General features: G+C 44.6%; 1 protein-coding gene across 3 annotated transcripts in view; it reads left to right on the top strand.

The window, feature by feature from the left end:
- The window catches only part of LOC139759509 (NADPH oxidase 5-like), an 88,363-nt gene that overhangs the window by 26,232 nt on the left and 36,355 nt on the right, over nucleotides 1–25,776 (top strand). For 2 of the 3 annotated variants that reach the window (XM_071681708.1, XM_071681707.1), the window contains exon 3: nucleotides 7,096–7,190. In XM_071681708.1, the coding sequence (XP_071537809.1) occupies nucleotides 7,096–7,190 (95 nt within the window). Of the gene's footprint in view, nucleotides 1–7,095; nucleotides 7,191–13,529; nucleotides 13,843–25,776 lie in introns of those variants that run through there. The other variant, XM_071681710.1, reaches the window with a different exon arrangement.

The following is a 25,776-nucleotide window of genomic DNA, read 5'->3' as shown; positions in this document are numbered from 1 at the left end:
CACCACACACCCACGCTGTACACCCGCACCACACACCTACGCTGTACACCCGCACCACACACCCACGCTGTACACCCGCACCACACACCTACGCTGTACACCCGCACCACACACCCACGCTGTACACCCGCACCACACACCCACGCTCTACACCTTCACCACACACCTGCGCTGTACACCCGCACCACACACCTACGCTGTACACCCGCACCAAACACCCACGCTATACACTCGCACCCTACACCCACGCTCTACACCTTCACCACACAATCACGCTGTATACTCGCATCACACACCAACACCACACACCCACATCTTGCCAGTAACAGCAAAGCACTTTCAGAGTGCCTGAGCAATTGTTAAGAACACATATAACCATTACTAAGGTGACGCATTAACAAATAGACTGTCAAATAGACTGTATTGATCAGTTCCTTACGATACATTCCTTCCCTTCTTTTTTCTTAGGCTGGACATTGCTAAGAGAGTAAAGGTTGACAATCTTGCCCAAGAGAGAGGAAGATCAAAGGCTGATCACGCGAGGAGGAACGGTTATCTTGATGTGCAGTGATCTTTATGTGATCTTTATCCTTTTTTTTTTAGAGAGAGCGAAATAACTGTCCGTTCCTTACAAGAACAGCTTCTTAATGTAAGGTGTATTGTTGAAGACTGAGGGAGGATATATATATATACGTTGTGGATGTCCTTCTCAGAACCAGTATTCGCTCCTGGCTCGATGTCAGGAGGTCAGGCGATGAATATGAACATTGCTGCTTGTTGTATGTCTTAATGGTTATCTCTGGTTACCTATCTACCTGTTTGAGGTTATACCGCGAGTAAAAAATGCCACCTTTGCCTGGTGTATGGGAGTACAGCTTCGTCAAAGAGGTTCTCACTGCAAGGGAGTCTACATTTCCCTCTTGTTGCTGGAGGTAGCCTGTAGCCTTGGGTGGCAGAAGTCTTTACGAAAGTCCTGGGTAACACCGGAGCTTTTTCTCAAGAATTGGTCCTGGGTAATCACAGATATGTAAAGTATAGGGATGTATGTCCCCACGTCTCAGATGACAAACATTTTGTGTCCAATATGGCATTTCTCTGAAATGTCTTCCATAGTCTTGATGTTCGCTTCTCTACGTATCAGACAGACTTTTTGGGTTATCGAATTTTGCAAGAAGTCATCAGAGACGAAGAGAGTAAAATGTCTAAATGCGCAATGGTTTGACCCCCCCCCCCCCCCACACACACACACCACCAAAAAAAATATACGAGGAAAAAAATGGTTTTGACGTAACATTTTTTTTTTTTTAACCTAGTCACGCTTTCCTTGGGATTTTCTGATGGACGAAGAGGAAGCCCCAGGGTAACCAGGGCCTTTGACTACACACTCTCTCGAAAGCAGTCTCTTACCCTGTTGGGCATAGTGGTAAGGGTAGCTCGATCTTTAACCTAAAAAGGTCAAGGCAGTGGTAGCAAAGCCTCAAGGCTCAAGAGGTTGACAGATACCCTCCCCCCTCAGTCAAGAACATCACAACACAAGACTTGAAAGTCGACAGCAGGATGTGTATGGACTATGACGTTCCCCGGTTGTTCATCTTCAGTACCAGAGCTTTTACAACAGTGCTCTCACAACAGATGTGACCACAAGCCCTCGAAAACAGAGCCTTGACAACAGTTGACCGCAACGGAGTCGTGACAACACACTGGACCACGATATTTCTACAGCATCAACGATCACAAACCTTAAACAACAGAAGCTTGACAACAGTGACAACAGACACTGTACAACAGAACCTTGACAACGGTTCCTTGACCAAGGAAACGGCCGTAGATGCCCAGCACCAGAGGAAAACAACACACTGAACACCGGACTTTGAAATGGATCATAAAAGAAATGGTGGAAACGATTCTTACAACAGATGATGCTCACGGAAACCTCTGGCAACGAGGCCTGGATAGCGAAAGGATATATATATATTTATATATACCGACACTTAGCTTATCCAAGCTGTCATTCTTCCGATGAAGGAGCCGATCTCGCAAGCAGGCAAGCAAGGACATGCTATACCTACGTGTCTGCAAGCAAGTAGGACGCGTGGGCTTTTTAGACGCAGATGGGGATCGTAACCACACAATATACGCGTTACTTTCTTCTTCTTCTTCTGTCAGCTGAGGGAGAGAGCAGAGCCATTGCATCATCCCCCCCCCCTCTCTCTCTCTCTCTCTCTCTCTCTCTCTCTCTCTCTCTCTCTCTCTCTCTCTCTCTCTCTCTCTCTAATCAGTTAAAAGTATACGTAAAGGAAAAAAATATAAAGAAGAGATTAAAAGACGTTCTATATGAACTTGAAGTGAACAATCACTGGTCGAAATTGCTTTTTTTTACGATTCGGTAAACGTTTTCTTTTCTCTTTTTTTTCCCCCCCGAGGATGAAAAAGAGCTTGTGACCCTTGATGATGTTATCCGTGGGCCACCTGCGTACGGCTGGCTCCTGCACCGCTTCCTTTCCACGGAAACACTTTGAGAACGAACTGACGACGAAGGTACGACCCCTCTGAGCACGACCCGACGTTCCCAGAGTACGAAGGTACGACCCCTAAGCCTGTGGGTTACGATCCTTAAGCACGACATTAGGACCCGTGGGTAATAATGGTTTGGCCCTTGATTTGACTTGCGAAGGGTCAGGTCAAAGACTTGACCGTCGTAGTCAAGGATCGTACCGTCGTGGTCAAGGATCGTACCGTCGTGGTCGAGTCGTACCGTCGTGGTCAAGGACTGTACCGTCGTGGTCAAGGATTGTACCGTCGTGCTGAAGGATTGTGCCGTCGTGGTCAAGGACTGTACCGTCGTGTTCAAGGATTGTACCGTCATGGTGAAGGATTGTACCGTCATGGTGAAGGATTGTACCGTCGCACTGAAGGGCTGAAAGTAAAAATGTAACCAAGATACATAAAAAGTTATCCGACTTAGATCTCGATGTGGTTGTCATCTTCCCTACAAAGACTGTCAATATTCGAGTGTAATTTCGAAGCGTCTTCGTACCTGAACCCTAATTGTTTAGATTTCCGCTTCTCCCAACTTCATCTTATGTCAGATATTCAAAGCCTAAAAGAATGCTCAATCTTATGTCAGATATTCAAAGCTTAAAAGAATGCTCAACATGATCATAAGACAATGAACACATCATTTTTAAGGCTTCCCTGGCCGGCTCTTGAATCCTTGACCAACGCCTCATACTTCGTAGAAGGCTTTGAAACACACCCAGCTCCTGCATACCTCCAGTCTTGAGCAAGAAGAGAGAGTTCTCCCGCTCGAGAGAGGTTTCAAGAGACGGAGGCTGTAAGGCAAGCAAGAAAAATCTAAGAAGAATGTGGATATCGCTTGATGATTGTGTTTGTGTGTTTGTGTGTGTGTGTGTGTGTGTGTGTGTGTGTGTGTGTGTGTGTGTGTGTGTGTGTGTGTGTTGGATTGGTGGAGCTGGCCAAGATGCAAATCACGTTTGCCTTGAGGTCCGCCAATTCTCATGCGTCTCTGAACTCCTAGATAGAGCCGGGGTACATCCTATGTGCGCATCGCTCTCCCAGCGAATCATTCCCCTGGCGAAAAGGAGCTCATTTCACCTATGGTAAAAGTAGCTTTTGTCTACTTCCTTGATGATACATGTGATTGGGAGAGAGATGAAATATCTTTTCTAATCGATCGAATCAATTATTTTCATCTGGCAAGGTCCTCCTTCCTCATCACAGGAAGAAGCCTCTTTAGAACTCGTCCTCAGCTTGGCATTATATGAGAAGTTGAGGCGATGGAGGGAGAAAACGAGGAGAAGGAGGAAGAGACGGAGGAGGAGGAGTAGGGTGCCATATGATGGGGAATGTGGGAGGTGACGGAGGTGGGAGTGTCTTGGAGGCTTTCCAGGTAGAGTGGGATGGGAAGGTGACTTTCATACCCTCATGAATAACACTGGTACCAAACTGCTGTGATGCAGAGTCGAGTGGGTGATAATGCAGCTATGTGCGTAGCCCCACACATACAGATAAACGCTGTGTGACACGTATAAACACACACATTTAAACATTTACATGTATATCTAGAATTGTGTATTTGCGTTGAAAGAACACGGCTATCAGTTCACCGATGTGACACACACAAGTCGACTTTGAGCGAGACGAACCAGTTCAACCTGATTCATGGGAGTGAACCGAGGCTTCCTTATGTACAGGTTCACCTTCCTGTGGTTAGGTGAGGAAGTAACGTGAAGCTGCGCTTCTTGAGCGAGATTCGTTTCCCTAATTCTTATTTTCTCCTCATCCACTGGGGTCTTAAGTGCCCGATTATAAGGTGAGGAGCCAAGGTAGATACTCTTCCTCGTGAAGGTATTACAGATTCGGGGATTTTCAAGCAATTTCAGAGACGGGAAGACTTATTGGTCGACTGAACACAAGTTTCTGATTCAAAATACATCCACCCTGGTTCGAAGTGAGATCTTCGAACTCCTCTTTTACGGTGCGTGGTGTCGGGTGATCCTTATCTAGAAAAATAAAAAATCCACAGCTATGGATACGGCCTTGCGATGACACACCCAGAAAAAGTGGGGCAAGACCAAAAAGGTTAGTGGGACACTGCTGTGGTCCTCCAAAAGTCCAGGAAGATAGGTAGTCACTCGACCTCGACAAGGGCATCGTCAGGTGGTGACGGCGAGGGTCAAGTTCTCAGCTCCATACCTCGCCCGACTCGCTCTATCCTGTTTACTTCTTGTGAGTTGACTTGTGATGGGACAAGACGGTGACGTCAGTATGATGACCTTCATGGCCACTTGTGGAGGTTAAGATGTTGATGCTGGTGATGGATGTCGTGTTGTTGATGTCTGGGATTCATGTGAAGGTCAGGTTGTTTGACCTTACTATCCAGTCGAAGATGAGTTTATCAAACGATCATTTGGAAGGTACATGGCATCATAAACCCTACCGCTGAGTGGAGTCCAACTTAAGGCTGCGGAAGGCCCATAAAAGAGGACCTGAGGATATATGATATGAATATATATAATAAAGCTTCCTATAAATCTAATTTTTTCTAAATTTAATGAGTTTCATCGATTTTTGTATTTCATCTCAAAGGAAGAATTTTAAGGACGTCATCACAGTTAAGAACTAACGTGGATCAAACCTAATATATATATCAAATCAAGACTAAGCTCTCATACCGTTCTTTTAGTTTGATTATATTTGATAAGAAGATTATTTGAAATGAAGTCGTGTTATACCATATATATTTTGCATTCCATTTAGGGGGTAAAAGAATAATGCTTAATCCAGGATCAGAAACGAATGATGTGACAAGACCTATTGAGAAACTTATTGGAAAGAACCTGCAACATTTGCGCATTTAATCAACAGATGGCGCAGCGTTGAGAGTGGAAAGGAGGCTGGAGCCATTTCCTCGAAACGCGAATCCGAATGGAAATATGGTTCGAGATCAGTTTTTCTTTTCTTTCAGGTTATGAAACACTCATGTTCGTTCTTCCAGAAATGTCAAGATTAACTCCTAAGATTATCGTCATCTGTTCAGAGGTTACTACTAAAAGAAAAAAAAAAGAGCCGTGTATAGGTGTATAGGTGGCTGTTGAACCTTTATCCTAAAAGATTCAGTGAAGTGGATGAAGAAGAGATCAGATCCCCAGTTTCTGTTTTGGGATTTTTCAACGGAACGCACTTCCAGCTCGTCGTCTGCTTGTTTACAATGTGTTGGCGGATGCTACGAATCAGATCCGCTCGGGAGTGTTTAGAATGAGGACAAACAGACGGAGTTTCCCTTCCCGTACTGAGGGTTGGAGACGGTAATAGTATCATGTACATTACACGGGCTTGTTTTCATTATTAGTCGTAGCATTTATTGAACAGACTGCCTTTGAGAGATAGCTATTTCTCCACCTCTGACCTTTGTAGATGATTCGGCGGTCTCCGGTTCCCTTCAAATGCGGCTGCGTCACATCCCTCCACAAACGCAGGTCGTTTGGAAGCGCTACAGACAGACGGATCCCAGATAAGAAAGCAGGACACACACAGGTCTCTAGAAACGTTACATTTCAACATTTTAGTTGCTTGATTTATGTAGGGTTTGAGGCGGTCAACGTCAGGTTGTAACCACCAGTTTGAGGAAAAATTTTGAACACTTTCTTCGGGTGGTCAAGATTTTTCTGAGACCATACACGTTGTCACTGCGTATCCTGCCCTTCAGAGAATGAAGATCTTGAGTCTTCTGTGGTCTCCTACAGCTTATTGAGATACCTTTGACTGAGGCATACTTTTTGATGTAGTAGTACACCAGTTTCTGACGCAAAAGCCTTACTTAAACTTACTTTTCCTAGCATTGTAAGTAGGTCCCCATGTAAGAGGTATGTTAACCATATCTTCTATCAGTGAAGGGAACACAGCATGACTAACGAGTCAGTTCCAGTCGTTCATAACCCGACTTTACTAGAGTGTCTATTCCAGGATGTAGGACATGCGTATGATCCAATTCCAAGAGCTGAGAATGGGAATGAGCACACACAGCTTAGTCGGAGATGATGGCTTCTCATGTGTGCTTTGTCCAGAGCCACAAAGGGCAACTGTGCCTTCACAGTAGGCGGGATTAGTACTGTGGGATTACTCGCTCAGCCTCTGGAGATTAGTCATTCAGCAGTGCTGTGAGGGACTGTTCATACGGCCACCGCGTGCTGTTAGCTTCTGAAAGATGAAAAGGCTGATTCGGTGTGATAATGTGATCAATGGTGCATCTCTCGTTCAACAGATGGCAGGCAGCGCGTTATGAGCATCAGACCTTCCCAAATATATTCTAATGTACGATGGCATATATATATATATATATATATATATATATATATATATATATATATATATATATATATATATATATATATATACATATATATATATATATATATATATATATATATATTATCCCTAGGGACAGGGGAGAAAGACTACTTCCCACGTATTCCCTGCGTGTCATAGAAGGCGTAAGTATCATTAGGCTAATTACTGACATTGATCAAAGTACCAAAAGTCGGGTTAGTAACATCCACCTCTCTTGATTTCCAGGAGCTTCTACGTCGTCTCTTCTCACTGTGGGACGTCTCTGGTGAGGGGGTGCTGCCGCAGGACGAGTGGGTCGACCACCTTAAGTGTTCCTCCAGGTCGGTGTCTCTCTCTCTCTCTCTTTCCTCTTTTTGATGCCTCACGTAAGCACATACGTTGCTCATTATATCATCGTCTCCTATTTCTCAGTTGTGTATCTGTGTGTGTGTGTGTGTGTGTGTGTGTGTGTGTGTGTGTGTGTGTGCGTGTGTGTGTGTGTGTGTGTGTGTGTGTGTGTGTGAGAGAGAGAGAGAGAGAGAGAGAGAGAGAGAGAGAGAGAGAGAGAGAGATTTTACTATTGCCCAGTCTCTTTACTCCGTATATTCACACACTATCTTTACTCCTCTGTGTGTGTGTGTGTGTGTGTGTGTGTGTGTGTGTGTATGTGTGTGTGTGTGTGTGTGTACGCACGTACCTACATACCCCTGGTCACGTCTTCTACCCATCCTTCCCCTACCATGTACGAGGCCCAACAGGAATACCCCTGGGCGCGTCTCCATCACTCCCTAGAGTCAGTCTATCTCGTTAATTTCCTGGAATCTGTCTGATCATTTCCCCCACAGAGTACTCTTTGCTGATAGATTGCCTCCCCTCCCGCCATCATTACCCTCCATCACCCGTAGTTCTTCCACGATGGAGAGAGAGAGATGGTGGTGCCCCCCCCCCCCCCCATAGTAAATCTACTCACGAATTTAGACTCTAAATATATCAACATTTCCCATGTTGTGTTGTCTCTGGGGTACTCACATGCAGCTGAGTCTAAGTTCAAGGCTTGAAATAGTCTGTGGCCTGAGAGAAAGAGACTGAAAGTCATGTCCCTTCGTGATATCAACATTAGGATGAAAAAAAAAAGTAGAGCTCCTAATCCGGTCAATGTGTCTGAGTCATCGAACACATCCGCTGACGTTTCCTAAATGCAGCAGGACTTTTCAGACCTCCATTCTTCTCTCATCCTCCGGGTACATGGTCAGTCTACGGTGCTGTCCGGCCATCGCTCGTCACAACAGTTATAGTGGATAGGGGTGTGGTGGGTGGGGGCGACTCCTCATTCATCCCTTCTCTCTACTCATCTCAAGAGCCAGGTGATTCCCGACGCTCATGGGACAGCCACACCGCTGAGTCTTGAGAGCCTGCGTGTGACGACACCGCTTTAAACGTATGCGGTGACGCTTCCACCGGCTCGAGGATGTGTGGAGAACGATAAAAGGAGACGTTTGAGAGACACTTTAGATCATCTGCCGGATGCCTTCACCTCCCCCCCCCCAAACCCCCCCTCTGGTGACCTTTGTTTTCCCTTTACTTCATTCACGTCTCCCTCGTCCGCCACCAACTTTATGAACATTCGTTGAATTTCTTCAGGATGTGCTTGTGTGCGCCGTGAGGGAGTTATGTAAGCTCTCTATGTTGCTCTGTAGATTTCGTGTGAAGTCCGTTGATGTGTCTGTGAGGGGAAGAGGGGAGGGGTTCGTCTTTTGAGTGCGTGTGACGAAAAACTGGTCTGTGGGGGGGTCTGTGAAGTGTGGTTGAAGTTGTCTGTGGTGGGGAAATAAAAGGGAGGAATTTACGAATGTTCGCCTTCTTGTGGCTACTATGGGGCCGTCCTTGAAAGTACGTTTATATGATCGTCACATCTCAGGGTTTGTCGTGAGTGCCAAGAACGAGGGTAAATTAGAATTACGGTGTGTGTGTGTGTGTGTGTGTGTGTGTGTGTGTGTGTGTGTGTGTGTGAATTGTTCATGTGATGTAGACATTCATGCGACATGTTAGCTGGGTGAATTGATCGCTGGCACATCTCGAGCCTTTGGGGGATTCTGTTATTGCTTAAAACAGAGGACGTCTTTCCAGTTCTGGTGTACGCTAACCTCTACCTCTTCTCTCGTCCTATCAAATGCACATAGTTAGTTTTTTTGGGAGGAACTAAAGCGTTGAAGAAATGATGCACTAGTAATACACACACACATACACACACACACACACACACACACACACACACGCTAAGCCATCAACCTTGAGTGCTGGTTTCCCAACTCCTCCCCTGTACCAGAAACCTCCGGAACCCTTCACTGCTCCAGCCACAAACAGATACTGCAGCCACGAGGATGCAAGTCACTCTTACGCCCTCCTCACCGCCCTACCAACCCAGGGCCATATGTGCTATGAGAGCACGTATGATCTTAGCTTCATCTTGAACACCTTAAATTGGTGGATGTTGCTTGAGATTAACGACCTTAACGACTCCAGCAGTTGATGGACCTAAGGCCCAATTAGGCTAGTCAGCGAAGCCACCCGCTGGCTACTGATGATGATGTTAATGATAATGATGATGATGGTAGTGACTGTGTACACAAGTTAACCTCTTGCCTTATGGGCGAAGGAGATGGTCGTGCGTGACGGCAGAGTGTGGGAAGGTGTGGTTCTCTGGTTGGTCGGTGGGTGCAGTGCCTTGCCTCGTTCGAGCAACGTCCTCCAGGCGTGCGGTGGTGTCTTCCTCTCCGTCTGTCTGTCTGTGAGGTTCTGTGTGTGTGTGTGTGTGTGTGTGTGTGTTTACTTCTATACCTGTATGTTTGTGTGCTTTCGTCTCTGGGTTTTATCTGTTCATCTGTTCTTCCATCTCTGATGAAACACACGCACCTTGCGTGAGCTAAGCCTGGCAGATACGAGAGGGGATCAGTCATGGAGAAATACTTTATCTTGCAAGGGGGAGGTGGGGTTTGTCCCCTTCCAGTCCTCAGCGGTAGTAATCTTGATCCGTTCTGACTGTCAGATGTTGTTGCTCTTTTGTTTCACACCTTCCTTTTTTTTCACTTGACACCAGCAACCTCTGCTTCTTCTTCTTCTTCTTCTTCTTCTTCTTCTTCTTCTTCTTCTTCTTCTTCTTCTTACGTCTTTTGTCCTTTAAGTGACTAAAAGCAAACGTAATATATCAACAGAGGTACGGTTGGTAGCGCATTCTTTGGACCTTACAATATATTACTTATTTTCGTATGATGAACGAACCCACCGTCTGTGCGGGTATATGCTTATCCATAAGATTTTGTTGATTCGGATCCTTTACACTCCAGGGTAAACCCTTTAACCCACTCTCTCCAGAACTCGTAAAGGTTATCCTCCTCCTGCACACCAGCATCTGCGACATGTATTTGGTATCTTGAAACCTACACCGTTTTACAGCTGAGATTCAGACTCTCATTTGTTCGTTAGCTGCAACGATTTGAGGCGTCGAGTAGTCCATAAGGATTACTGATAAGTATCTCCCTCTATTTCTCCTTCTCGATACGTTATTTTCCTTTCCTCTGTGCTTGAGGACCTCACGCCATCAAAGGCCTCACACATTCTCTCGATATTCTGTTCCCGTAGTGAATGATGAAAGCAGAGGTCGTAAATGAACGGTTCTAAATCATCTCCAAAACCATCTTGGTCACGTTTATCGTCGGCGCTGATGATTTCCAGTCATCTTCTACCTATCAGATACACTCCTTCGTCAGTGGGAATCACCGTCTCCGATTTTTACGTCCACGAATAAAATCTCTGAATATTGTCTCGTTTCATCTTCGCTCAAGCCACAAACATCACTTTCTCCACACGAATTTGTCATTCACCTCGCCCCTTGGGTTGAACTTCCTGCCGAAGGCGCCGACGGCGTCCAGGATAATGATACGGGAGAGAGAGAGAGAGAGAGAGAGAGAGAGAGAGAGAGAGAGAGAGAGAGAGAGAGAGAGAGAGATGGGCAAGATGAATGGTAATGAGGAAGTGCCAACTCCCTGAGCGGCGGAGATGGAACCTAGATCTCTATGTCGAGGGATTCAAATCCTCCTCTAAGGGTCTTGACCGGATTGAGATGGTGACTGACGATGCTCTCAGAGAAGGTCGCTCGTTACGGGGTTCGTCGCCACTGATGCTGTTATTCTCAACAACGCTGTTGTTGTTTCTACTGGTGTTCCTGTTGTATAAGCACTGTTGTCAATGGCGTATGTGTGTGGCTAAATACAGTCATTTGTTCCTCGGATTGTATAATTCATCGGTACGGAAGCAGCACCCGTTGCCACGTGTATTGGTCTCATCTTAATCCTCGCTATCTCTTATATCGACTCCTTTCAAGCGATTCTGGCTATTCCTGAAGAGTTCATAGCCAGCGAGTGATTGTATCTCTTGGAGGATTGTTGCTTTTTATGCATTATTACCTGAGAGATCACGTAAGTTTCGGGAAAACGAATATATCTGTATCTCTCTCTCTCTCTCTCTCTCTCTCTCTCTCTCTCTCTCTCTCTCTCTCTCTCTCTCTCTCTCTCTCTCTCTCTCTCTCTCTCTCTCTCTCTCTCTCTTTCTCTCTCTCTCTCTCTCTCACACTTTCCCTCATTTCTCTAGACCCATTCGCAACCGGTGTGTACGCTAGCCACTCTGCACACCTTTACTTTACTCCCACCGACCTTCCTCATACATACCTCATACATGTCCGTTACTTATTCCCCTCATCCCTGAAAGTCAAAACCAAGAGTGTATTCAATCTTTAAAGACTCAAAGCGTAAGTTCTGATCTCGTCGCATCTGCATCAAAGATTCTTTAATCATTAGGAAATAAAGCATTACGTCTGTACAGTAGGTGAGAACAGATAAACTGAGATTTCTTAGTCTGCAAAGATAGATGATTTGAGTTGTCCTTTGTGTAGATAGAGTGCTTGAGTATTATTTTTCATTGGGGAGATAGGTAACTTTAATTTACTTGATATGGGGGAATAGATAACGTGACATCGTTGAATGGGTGGTGGGTAGGTTTTCGTGACCTTACTAATAGGTAAAGGGGGGGAGGTGCTGCCTCTCATGACGTCACTTAGTAGGCGGGGCTTATTACGTCGCGGCATAGGTGCAGGAAAGGAGATTTTAAGGTTCCCGCCCGCAGCTCAGCCAGTGTACCAAGCAACAGCGAGCGCTAGGCATGGTCGTAAGGTGGTGCTGGATCGCGAAGACCTCCATCAGGAGTGGTCTTGAGACCACAAGGATGCGATGGCAGTGACCGCCCTCTCCTTTCTGCCCTGACTCGAAAGGATATACTTTATCGGTTGATGACGCTAATGAACAGCTGAAGTGGATTGTGCAGACGAGTTGAGGACTCTCGAAGTGTCAAAGGGTTTGCGAAAGTCTAAGGGCTTCCGTACGTTCGCGTTGAGGACATAGGTTAAAAGTCCCTCTCACTTGTTGCATTCACTCGTTCAGTGAATGAAGAGTCGACATTCGCTTTGATCTTCACGAACCAGCAGCATCAGTTTCCCGTCGTGACCAATACCGTTACGTTATAATACTTATTATGTCACACCCTGGGGCGTGTAACAGGGCGGCCAGGTGTGTCTTTATACATAGGTGATCAACCCTTTCATAAAGGCGACTCACGTTACTCATGCTTTTTTTTTTTTTTTCCACGAGTGGGTTTAGTTTGTTCATCTCAGGAATTACAGCCTCGAAATGGGACGTCTACACTCCGTACTGTCATTTCAATATCCATTGTTACGAAGTCATCTGCCAAAGTTGATGCTTACAACAAGTGAGTTTGGGGAGGTGTTAGACACAGGTGGTTTGTCAGACACTCTTTAGGGAGATGTTAGACACAGATGGTTTGTCAGACACTCTCTACGGGATTACATATTATTCAAAATGATCCTGTCTCTCATTGAAGAAGGATATGATCCCTGACGTTTATTTGACATGAATATAATTAGTGTCGTGGATTTCATTCTCGACTTAATACAGATAGATATCTCCTTCCTACCCTTAATCCACAATTAAGCTATTCATCACCTATTAATCTTATCAAGAAATGCAGCTTATACGAGCCTAAAGAACCTATTAATCCACAATTAAGCTATTCATCACCTATTAATCCTATCAAGAAATGCAGCTTTTACGAACCTAAAGAACCTACGTAGAATCCAGAAAAAGAAAATTCTATTCAAAGATTATAACAGTATCATTAAATCACAATTGTTTACATGACTCGTAATGGATCAGAGCAGTGACTAAAACCATGTAATCAACTGGTATCATATACGGGCCCAGATCACTATGATCGACTCTTCTACACAGAGATGCTGTCTTGTCGTTCTTACAGACACAGCAGAAAGACCAGTGATATACTGGCTGAGCAGTACGTTCCTCTATTTCTTTTTTTTTTCTTGCCCATTCACGGAGTGATTTTCGTCAACACTGGGATATATACGAAAGATAGAAAAAAAAAAGACGGCGATTTTCTTTTCTTCTGTATAGCTTCTTTACACTGAATTCGGCTAGTAAAAACCCCATAGCTTTACAGTGTTATTGTTAGGCCTCGTTCCCCTGGAATATTTACTATCCCCCGAGCACCACCGAGCCCCGGTCCCACTGAGTGAGAGAAAATCGTCTGCCAACAGAACTGCTTCTTGTTTATATGTGGGTGCGGGAGTTTACGCAGGAGTAAACTTTAGGAATTTATTGTATATCTAGAGGACTCAGAAAGCTGAATCACTGGACCCCGATAATAGTGTTTAAATGAGAGCGTGGAAAATGAAGAATAGTGATTTTAGATAAGAAAGTAAGTGTGTTCAGGAGGTGACAAGTGTTGAATTCCTCATGAAGTGTTGTCGACCCAAGACATGATCAGAAGCTGGGTGAAATCCTTTCTCAACCGCTATTATGGCGAACCTATTTGGCCTGACGAGTACCCGCTCGATGAGACATATGATGGGTAAGTTACTGTGTGTTGTGGCTGAAGCTCTGTGAGTGTCATGGCTGGTAGAAAACGAGATCACAGTCCGACCTCCGTAGGGGTTTGTGTGGTTCGGGTTTCGGTTTGTGATGAAGCAGGTCCTGATGTCATTATTACTCTCTGATCGAAGGTGCTGGTTATATATCATGTTCACGGACGTCGTAATTACTTGCCAAACTATCAAGAGGTAGTCTCTGATGCATGACAAGTAGTATAGTACTTTTTTCCTTGTAAAGCCAATGAAAATCATTAACAAGGGCTTCCTCTGTTCGAAAGATAGTTCGAACTGATCGCGCTCAATAAACGCGTACGAAGAACAACTGGTAAATCCATATTATCGTGTAATATAGTTGTTAAAATTGATAGGAATTATTGCATCATTTCAACCACTGCGTTTGTGGGTATTACTGAACGAAAGATTCTGACCGAATAGATTGTTGTGACTCGGAAACAACTAGTGTCTCGGGAGACTGCTTTTCTGAGGAGGTTTCGACATATCCAACGAAATCCCAAATCGCTATGATGCCAGTTCCGGATAAGACGCAGATCTTGATGGAGCCTTGGGGGTCTAGCCAGTGAAGGGCAGTACATATATCCTGGTTAGATTTGATGTATTTCTGGCAGACTGAAAGTTGGTTTTGAGAAATGGTGGTTATTCTAAGAACCCTGGACGTAGGTGCTATTTCGAGGCTGCATTGGTCGCAGAGCTACCCTGCTTGGAAGCAGTTATGTTTGATATTTACATTCCTTTAGTGTGTTGCCCTATATTTGTACGTTTAATGAGTTACATGACACGAATGACTCGTTGAGCGTTTGTGGCCAGGAAGAGAACATTATGTTTACAACTGCTGCGCTTGAAACACACATTACTAAAACAAAGTTCAGTTTGTCTAGTTTTGTAGAAGGTTGGATTAGGACCATGTGAATCATAAACTAGTCCCAATTTACACTAATTCCAAGCATGAACACACTCAGAGTATTTTTGTTTGGATGCATTTTCAGTTGTCAATTCCTCATTTTACTACAATATTGGTAATAGTAGTAGGTCTTATAACACCTTATGGGCGATAGAGAACATTTGCTAAAAAGTAGGTACAAACGTATAGGTCAGGGCTGTGAACCCGTGTAAGTGTATTTCAGCTTCCATACTTATGCATTCTAATATTGCTTGTGTCACTTGGTTTAGAGACAGCACATCACAGAGCTAATAGTAAGCAATTTCACATTCTTATTTCTATGAGAGTGTTGATACCAAGAGGTTCTTCCTTCCCCCTTGTGAAGTAGGTTGATAAGTATATTTGGTATTTGTGTGGTTCATAGTGCTATCCATGAACCCATTTCCTTCTTTGCATTCACCGGGTCGATTTGCTGTTTACATGTCAGGTCGATTTGCTCTTTATTTATCATGTCGACTTGCCATCTGATAGGTCGATTCCCTCTGTATTTGTTGGGACGATTTGCTGTCTTAACATTTGCTAATCAGTCACTTCATTCCTTACCAAACTGTAGAGTCATTTGTCAGACTTGTTTTGAATGTTAGACTTTATTTATATATATATTTATAACGTGTGTGTGTGTGTGTGTGTGTGTGTGTGATCCACACCAACACGGTTATGCTCATTATCCCCATGATTGTCGCTGGCCGACGGAGGGAACCACTGCTCGACCGCAGGTACAAAGTGAAAGCTCATTAACTTTTAATTTTCTGCGTTAATCGTTTTCCACGTCAGGCTGGCGACCAGACCTTCCACACTCCCGATCGTGCACCAGTCCTATGGAACTACACTGGAGGATCAATCCATGAATCCCTCACGTCTAATATCGTTCGTTATTGCTCACAGGAACAGTGCAGTCAGTATTGCATGAGGTGACGCTAATATGTCTTAACAAACTGATAAGAACATACTACACCTTGCAAATATTAGGAGAGAGAGAGAGAGAGAGAGAGAGAGAGAGAGAGAGAGAGAGAGAGAGAGAGAGAGAGAGAGAGATTTACTCGTGGGAAGAACATAGGTAGAGATTTTAAAAGTTTTGATAGGAATTGTTACGTTATCATTTGAGCCTCCAGATTCACAGTGACAGTTTGCTGGTTATTCTCTTTGAATTCATCTATATGCCTTCTGACTTTTCCATTTTCATCTGTGAGTTTCTGGTCTTCCACTACCACAAACAGCCTTGAAAGGACCCAGTGGTTTGCTGCTGTTTGTATTCTTTTGTATTAACGGGTGCATGACTGCCTGCCACCAGGCATGCACCCTGTCTCATCATCTCATGAATATTCATCAGGTTTTAGTTGCCTTTTATGAGAGGAAGAGGAGGTTCTCTCTCTCACTTTACTCCCTGTCACTCCCCACATCCCTTACCCAACCCCTCTTTAAATATCTTGCCTGACACGCACGCTGCTTCCCTAAACACCGGTAGGGGCATTGAGAGTTAACACGTCGCAAACCCAGAGATGGTTCCTCTCAGCCTCTCTCTGATCATTCCGCACCGCATTGCTTAAGTCTCCCTCTTTACCTACTGTTATAAAACTGCAGAACACAGAATACACATAGGGAAAGGGGGTTATCCTATGCCAAGTGTCAACACCAGGTTTGGACCTGGTGAACTAGTAGCACCTCTCTCCTTACCAGCTGCTCAGACTTATTCCTTCTGCTGATCACTCAGTAACAAACCCTTCGACAAAACACTCAGACTCTCTTACCACACCCTCACTCAGGGCCTTCCTCCCACACAGCTTGGGAGACCCTTCATTCCTCCGAGCCACTTAGCCTCTTTACCAACCACTCTAAACACATCCATCCCCTACAGACAGTCGAACCACGCTTTCGACAGCTTCCTTCTCCCTTGCTTGAAAATGTATTCCCGTAATTAGCCTGTATGAATAGAGACGTATGGACACTTTGGGAAACACCGTGAACCTCCTCCAAGCACTGAAGACATAACACTCTATCTGAGAAATGAACACGTTCATACATGAACCTCCTCCAAGCACTGAAGACATAACACTCTATCTGAGAACTGAACACCTTCATACATTTACATGAACATCATCAGACCCTCCATATATAACACAGGTCCCCTTCCTCACACACACGAACCCTCAAACTCACCTCACACCCGATTCTCGATAATGAATTTGATGTGGGTGCCCAGGGACCTCGACCCTGCTTGGCTTGCCCTCGACTGATGGGTTACGTGCTGCGAAGCGAGAGGAAGTGAGGTAACTAATGGTAAACACAATTTCACTACGTCGTGTGGAGGGCTGGGGTAGGGAAGAACAGGAAACGCTCATTGTCTGTTGTTGATGACAACTCTCCATTAAGACCCTTTTTCGTATAGTGGCCGACGACACTCATGGCCATCTAGAGTAAAAAGGAAATTAGAGTATAAGAAAAAGAATGTAGAAATTAGTGAAAGAGGTTTTAAGTATTTTAGAAACCTGTCTCTTAAAGAGTGGTTGCCAATGGTCCGTCACGAAATCAGTGCCCAGTAATACGTATGGTGGATAGAGAGAAAAGAAGGGCTCAGTACCAAGCCAGTAATGACGATAATGCTTTGCGTAAGTGTATGTAAATGCGAATGTCATGCAGACCATTGAGAAAGTTTGCTCTTTGTTGACACAAGGAGTAATATATGCTTGGAGGGCGCTTACCTGATGGAAAGTCGGGAGGATAGAGGGAGGAGATTCTAGTGAAGGGGATTCTGAACAATGCCTTGATGACTGGCATCTGATCTGATGAGTAGAAAGCCTGGGTCAGTACGTGATTTATACACCTTACAGTAGCCCTTGGGCATCTTGCGTCCTAACGCGTTCTATTTACTCTTCAAGATGCTGAAGATTTTTCACCGGGGAAAATGAATCACTCGACTGTAACAATACACATGAAGGAGGTTTCAATAGGAATGAATTATAGTTGGTAGCTGCATTGCCAGGAGGATGTTGGAACACAAACCTTACCTCCCACTTCTGTTTAGCAAGGATCAACCACGGGATGTAAATGTGACAGTCACTTTCCCTACACTGAGGCGTCCACAGTTCTCCTAAGCTTGTCTTCGTGCGTTCCGTAGTTGCAAGTTAGGCTAAAAAATGTCTCTTGGAACTTCTAAACATCGTAATTCTCACCAAGACACACATGAAGTTTTACACTATGATTCCCGATGTGTGCATTCGCTAATTTCTTTTAGAATGATGTACTCACGATTTCTAAGGTTCTTTGAATCGCTGATGTGAGCTGAGAATTGGATAGATTTGTGCAAGTCTTGTAGAGGTCATTCTTCCTTTACATACAGTACACCCTCCTTCACTCCCGGTGATTGACTCCTCCTTAACCCTGAACACACACACACACACACACACACACACACACACACTCCCCGTTGCAGAGGTCAGGCAGCAAATTACACAGTCATTAACCTTCGTTTCCCTTGTGTTCATGTCGTTGATTCTATCATGTAATATGACTTCATCTCGACCTATAAGTATTCGTCTTTTTTCCCCTCTTCATAAGCGTTCAAGCAGACATTCCAGAATGTGTGTATTGTCATTAATCAGCGAATCCTGACAGCAAGATACTTATGGTAATGGGTTGACTCGAGTACACAAGAGAGATAGGTGCGGTGTGGACAGAGGCACACTGGCCTGGGGTTCAACGTCGGGCCGTGGAGAAAGGGCACAAGCGACGGGTGTAGGGGACGCCGCGCGTGGCGTCGGACAGATGAAGGTACATCAGATACAGACGTAGATCCCACAGGATGTAGTGACAGGCTGGACTGGTGTTATCCCGGGAACTCACCTGTGATTTGGTCAGCTGGATCGAAAGGATCTCTCTAGTCCTGGGTCTCCCTGGAACTCCAGCGCCATCCAGAGACCTGGCCATTAACACACCCACTCCCTAAGAAAGACTTCACACCTTCTGCTCTCCAGGGATTCACAATCGTCTCCTCCTCCTTCCCTCATTCTCATGTGAGCCTAACACTGTAAGTCTTCCCAAATTACACTCATGACTTCGAAGTGTTCAATGAGGTGGGGTCAGACCGCGTCCACTGGGTTAGACAGACAGACAGAGCCCCCGCCGAGCAATCATAATTCTTTCCATAATCACTGTCTTTCGTTGTCATCTTCTTTGGTTATGAGCGTCTGAATTAGTCTGATCACATTTGGCAACGATATCATCATTGTCTACCCGCTGTTCTGCTGTTACATGTGTATATCAAATTTGTAACACGTAGAGCGTCATGGGATAAATAATTATATTATACATATGCGCTATAATGTAGGTCTACATATACTTAGTGTATATAACACAGATGATATATAGATTAGTAATATGCACGAACCTCATATATAACTATGTATTTCGTAGGTGATGATTTCTTTTCGCAGTTTAGTGGTCGTACTGAAGAATGTTGTTGTTGTGGTAACCCACAACGAAAGGGGAGCGTGAGGCCATAGACACCTGTGACGAAATATGTGAATTCGTTTTTCACCTAGCTATACCATATCTAGGTTCCAGCACCTGGCCATACCATATCTAGGTTCCAGCACCTGGCCATACCATATCTAGGTTCCAGCACCTGACCATACCATATCTAGGTTCCAGCACCTGGCCATACCATATCTAGGTTCCAGCACCTGGCCATACCATATCTAGGTTCCAGCACCTGGCCATACCATTCATCAACCTTACCCCTGGTTATTTACATGATTGGTGTATAGATAGGTAGGAAAGTAGAGGGGTAGAATGTCTTTAATTCGTGAGGATTTTAAAGAAATCGTGGTTACATCCTCCTACACGGCTCACACATAGCCTCCATGCCTCACTTCTTCATCCCTCATGTCTCCACTCCACCCAAGCTCCTTCACTACTTCTGCATCCTTCCCCTCACTCCTTCATTCCCTCTATCTTAAAGTCCCCCCTCAAAAATAAATGCGTTTTTTACATTCCTGTTTTCTATCTCGCCCAGAATCTTTGTTGATTTTCTGTATATTTTTGTCAACTATAACCCAGAACTGTCGTTTATTCGTAGTCATTTATTTAAAATTTCGTATATATTATTGATCAAGAGTTTAAGTGAAAAAATGATACCTGATGAATACGTCAGGATACAACACTGGCAGTATGGTTGTTGGCCTGAAAACTGCACTGTTTATGGAGATTTCAACGCGGCCGTAGATAGCAATCCAAACTGTATTACAAGCGCGGATGAATTTGCAACATTTTTCTCTTAGATTTTCACATCTTAGTCTGTTCTGACGTGTTGATATCCATTCCAAAGACTCGATGAATGTGTTTTCTATTCGTTAATGACCGTTCAAAATCGAATGTTTCGAAACGTTCCAGTGAAATCTCTTCCCGATTTGCCCAGCTGTCTCAGTATATGTTGTCCATTGATTGCCAGAAATGAAATCATTAATTCTCAGCAAATACTGAACTATTGATAGATGTCGTTCATTGCTTGGTAACGAGTAGGCTGTAAATCATATGTTATTAGAGAAATTTAACTGTGGGTTTGTTTTTACAACTTAAGCGACGCTATCCGGTTGAAGAAGCTCAAGTGGACAGGGTAAATACATCAGGCAAATATGTTGGATGTTTCAAGTGATGGAGTGGCCAAACAAAGCCATGAACACAAAGAGAAAGAGGTAACTCCTAGACCTTAAATAATCCCAAGACTCAGGCACGGGAGAACAGAGAGTAACTAAAGAGATTACCTTGAATTTGAGAGGTGAATTTTGAAGTCTCCTTCGTTTTTCTATTCTTGAGCATCAAATCTGCCAGTTTTCCGCTGAAAGTTAGAAAACTGACACGAATTCTCGACTCATTTCCTTTATTACAAAACTCGCTTAGTTTCTCTTGTATGGGCTACACTGTAAAACCTCGAAATAGCTGTGTGTGTGTGTGTGTGTGTGTGTGTGTGTGTGTGTGTGTGTGTACAGATATTGTACAGTCAACATATGCTTAAGACACGTGAGCCTTATGCCACTCAGTAACACCTAAACACACTACCGTGGCTCAACAGCTCACTCTGAAACGTGAGCAGGAGGTAATGATTACCCAGGCCTTATTATGGCTCTGTTATGATGTAATGAGCAATGGATAGCTGTTATGATGTAATGAGCGACGGCTTCGGGCAGTGGTGTGGCTGAAGACATCAGTTAAACCCATCAACTAAACCCATAATTTAGCTTGTGTGCGACAGTATGTCTGTGAACATGAATGATTGGCGTCTGGGATATAAAAGGCATTTCTTCATTTACCAGACTAATTGGTTTCATCACCTGCCATGGAATGTGAGGTAGATTACTGTCTAGTTCTGTTTTTATTTATCATCCGGAATACTTTGAAGGCTTTTACGTGTGTCCAGAGTTTTTTTTCGACCTTAAGAACAGTTTTGGACAGTTTGTCTGTGTGCCTACAATCATGCACAGGCCTGACACTGGTTGGAGTTGAAGGTCAGGTTTTATGTGATTTTATATTGATTTGCGTTGCTTGTGGAATTTTGGCCTGTGTCTTTTGAAATATTTTTTGCTTCTGGTTTATTTGTCAATTTTGTCATGAAGAAATGCTGTATTTGGATAACCGGAACTGCTTTGTTCATCTTGCTGTCCGGATAATACTGTAAGATGACGGATTACAGTCACGGATGCCTGGGGTTCGGTTCTCGCTGCCAGCATACTATATTTTCGACCTGTAATGGAATACTTGCCACATGACGGGGTCGAGTACTCGCTTCCTAGGTTGAAATACTCTCCATTTGTAGTCGAGCACTCTCCAACTCTCGTCGAATACTCTGTACCTCCGGTCGAACAATCTTCTCAAAGGGGCTGAGTATCCACTCCTCAAGATTGAACTCAGGCTCTGCCCTGGACACAGTGACTTACTATAGGGGATTTGAACTCTCACTACACGGGATCGAGTACTCGATATCAGGAATCGCGCACTCGTTATCCGTAGTTCACTGCATACAACCCCCGGTGGGAGGGAATCAAAGGCCACTCATCAGATAACAGGTGAGTCAGATAGCCTTATCAGGCTTTCACCCGCAGGTAACGGCAGTGAGAATGAACGGATGTGTGACAAGCGAGATGATGATCCTCGAAGACGATCGTAGATCGTATTTTTATTTTTCCGCTCTCATATGCCATTTTTTTTTTCCACTCCTGTTGTGCCATCTTTTTCCACTCCTGTTGTGCCATTCCTTTAAGCAAGTGCTGGTTGACCAAGCCAGGCGTGAGTGATGATATACATCAAACCCTTAAGGAATGTGTTTTAGATGTAGTAGGAGTCTGGCCCAGTGATGTCTTTGTTTGGAAGCTGATGCAAAATCAGCTGTATTTCCACCTTTTCTACATTACGGTATTAAGTCAGTGTTACAGTACGCTGTTACGTTGATGTTATAGTTCAAAAATGTGCTGCAAAATTGCCTTTCTCTTTGGTAATGAAGATTATTTTTTGTTTCCATTGTTAATGAAGTGTAGGAAATAATGTACTGGGTATAGTATGAGACCAGAACGAGATCAGCCCTTGATGCAGTTAATCGTTGACGATCTGAAACCAGTACACTTCAGGCCTTTCAGTCACTGTCAAGGTCACTGTTATGGATGGGCGATGTTGTCTGTAGATGCGTGTGATATATATTAGTCTCCTGTTAGAGAGGCCGATGTGGACAAGTCCATGCACCCATGAAGCTGAAAGTTTCACAATAAAGTGAATATTTCCTCAAGGTCATCTTTGTCCCTGGTTGTTTTCGAGCCAGGGACGCCGTGATGTGGTATGGGTGTCCTAGGGGCTCTGAGCGACGTTCTCTGACCGCCTCAGGGCAGCGTCTCGCCGCAAATTAAGGCGGTAGGGTCGTGTGGTAAGGCGACGTGTGCCTCCCAGTTCAGCCGCTGGTGGGGCCATTAGGCAGAAGGAGAGGTTATGGACACACACACACACACACACACACACACACACACACACACACACACACACACACACACACACACACATACACACACACACACACACATACACATACACATTCTCTCTCTCTCTCTCTCTCTCTCTCTCTCTCTCTCTCTCTCTCTCTCTCTCTCTCTCTCTCTCTCTATCTATCTATCTATCTATCTATCTATCTGTCTATATATATATATCTCTCTCTCCAAACATGTGGCTCTGCGGTCGATAGATTGGCGCTAATTGCCGAAGCGAATGTGAGGCACATCCAGAGATTGTCACTGGAATATATTTTCTTTCTGCATATCTCATACGGGGACATGGACTCCCAGAACCTCTCGTACTTGCATGTGGGTTCTACGTGTAACGTACGCCTGGCAGTACAGGCTGAATGGACGTACCCGTGAGCGTCCATTCACCTTTTGTTCATCGGTAGACATTTTTCCAAACTCGTTCCTCTATATGGTATGTGATAGTGAATGTGATGTATGGTATGTGATAGTGAATGCGATATATGGTATGTGATAGTGCATGCGATATATGGTATGTGATAGCAAATGTAATATATGGTATGTGATAGCAAATGTAATATATGGTATGTGATAGTGCGTGTGAAAATGTCCCTATCGTACATGAGATTGCTTATCTTGACACTGAGCTGTCGCTGCTGCTGAAGGGAGAGGATACACAGCGATTCGACGGTCGATTCTCGATTACATTAACGAGTGAAAGACACGACGATGATCCTCCCAGTGTGTTTCCCCCACTGCTCTTGTCACCACAACCAGCGCTACTGCTAACACCACCACACCACCACCTACCGTTCCTCCTCACCTCACTACTACACCCTAGCGTGATTGTCTGTAGTAAATCCATTCCATACGATCCCGTTTGATGCCACGCATACCTTAGACGGCAACCACCAACACCTCCACCCTCCACCAACACCAGCACGTTCCTTCACCACCACCCCTACCACGCTCCTCACCTCACTGTCACACTGCCGCTAGAGGCTGTTAATTAAGCTCCAGAGCTGCAGGCGCCTCCCAGCATCTATCAGCCCCCTGCTCGGCCAAGGTCCATGAGTTCACTTGGGCTTGTGCTTAATAACCAGCCATCGGTCTCCTTGGCTGCCTCCCGGCGACCCCAGTGAGTTTATTTCGGCGTCCCGCTGGGGTTTGGAATGACGGTGAAGCCATTTCTGTCCTGTTCCTCTTCGACATTGCTACGAAGCGGTGGTAGAGACACTGCGGATGGATTGCCTCGTCTCATATCCCCTGATGGGTCAGCTAGCCCGCTGGTGGTGCGTTGATGAATGATCTTTTCATTCGTTTTTCCCTGCAGAAGACTGTTTTCGAGGGATGATACATCCTTTCCCTGGGGGGTCAAATATATTCTCTCAAGCTTGAAAACTTTACGTTGCGAAGATTTGAGAATGCCTGGGGGTTGCTCCCAAAGATTAGATCAGCGGGGAAAAAAAAAAAATTTCCCCTTAGTCACGAAAATGTTTTTATCTTAAAGTGTCCGATAACGGCAGAGGTTAGAGACCTTTCGCTGACTTTATTTTTTTTTATTAAGCATCCACTGCGGTATTATCGCTTCGTTCCACATTTACAGCGCAAAGATAAGTCGCTGCATACTTTGTGTGTTATCAGGTATATCTTTGCAAGACGCTATCTCCTTGTCTTTCATGACTCTATCGCGCGCTTATTACTTCCTTGATAAGCTTCTCTCCACGCCATATCAATTCCGTGAAGCAGTATGTCCGAAACAGCAAGTCGAACCGCTCCGAGCGTCTCTAAGGTTCACATGTTTCGACTCGTCTCGCCCCAAGTTCATAGTCTTGTATAGGAAAGAGAGGGAGAGACGAGCTCTGGCATAACTTTCGTTTATAGAACTAGAATTTACTAGATGTATCATCATAATGAGATGGAAGAGCCGTCTTGTATTAATTAATGATAGAAGTTGCCTTTGTGGACATTCTCTTGTTTATTGATAGACCATGGTATTATACCTGTAGTGTGAATGAGATGATCTGTGAAAGTTTACCTGCATCCAAGAGCCGGCCGATGGTAGCTCTCTGTATGCCGGGTCTTATAGTCGTCCATTTCATCATGTCAGGTTATTCGTTGCTCTCATTAATTCTAATGAAGTTGTAGGAAAATTTGCCTTGTGGAATTCCCCCCCCACCCACACATACACACACACGCACACACACACACGGGACACTCAGAACGTACAATGTATGTGGCACTGCAAATGTGTAGTTCGTATAAATCAAGAAATAACCTCATATTTGTAAACACGGCTAGACTCTAGAGAGACTTTGTTACAGCAAGTGCATGACAAAGGTCGTGTATTAGTCCCACGTTACAGTCACTGATTCGAGTTGGTACTTTGGTGTAAGCGTGAACTGAATATTCCCAGTTATTGTGTATTGGGCTGTTTCTTCTTCAAAAGAGTACGTCTCCATCCTTCACCATAGCATGATCAGCTGGCATTCGAGGTGCTTGATACTGGCAAGAGGAGAAAAAATGAAAACGGGAATTGAAAACTGTGAAAGAAAAACAGATTATGGATCAGGTTACAAGAATCATCATCATCATCATTGTGACACACCAAGCTTTTTCTTCGTTCCTTCGTTCGGAAGGAAGGATGGGGACATACTGTTGGAGGATGTTACCCCCCCCCCCTCCCGTTGTTGATAAGGGCGATAAGGGAGTTACGATAGCCTGTTGAGAGTGATAGCGAAGTAATATCGCCGACACCACTTTTCTTATCTCAAAGGATTATTGTTCTCAAGCCACACGATGAAAGATAACGGCTGTTCGTTGAACTGCTCACCTTTAAAGTTGGTTCGCACATGCAAGAACCCACGTACGCAGACGGCTCGTCAACGCTATAACTCGCATGCAACTTGTCTCTGTTCTGAGCTCTTAAAAGTCTTTCTCTCCCTTTTCTGGGGTTTGCG

The sequence above is a fragment of the Panulirus ornatus genome, chromosome 33, assembly GCF_036320965.1.
Source record: "Panulirus ornatus isolate Po-2019 chromosome 33, ASM3632096v1, whole genome shotgun sequence".
In the NCBI taxonomy this organism is placed as follows: Eukaryota; Metazoa; Arthropoda; class Malacostraca; order Decapoda; family Palinuridae; genus Panulirus; species Panulirus ornatus.
The sequence above is the reverse complement of the archived record's forward strand: the minus strand, read 5'-3'. Positions and strand labels throughout refer to the sequence as shown.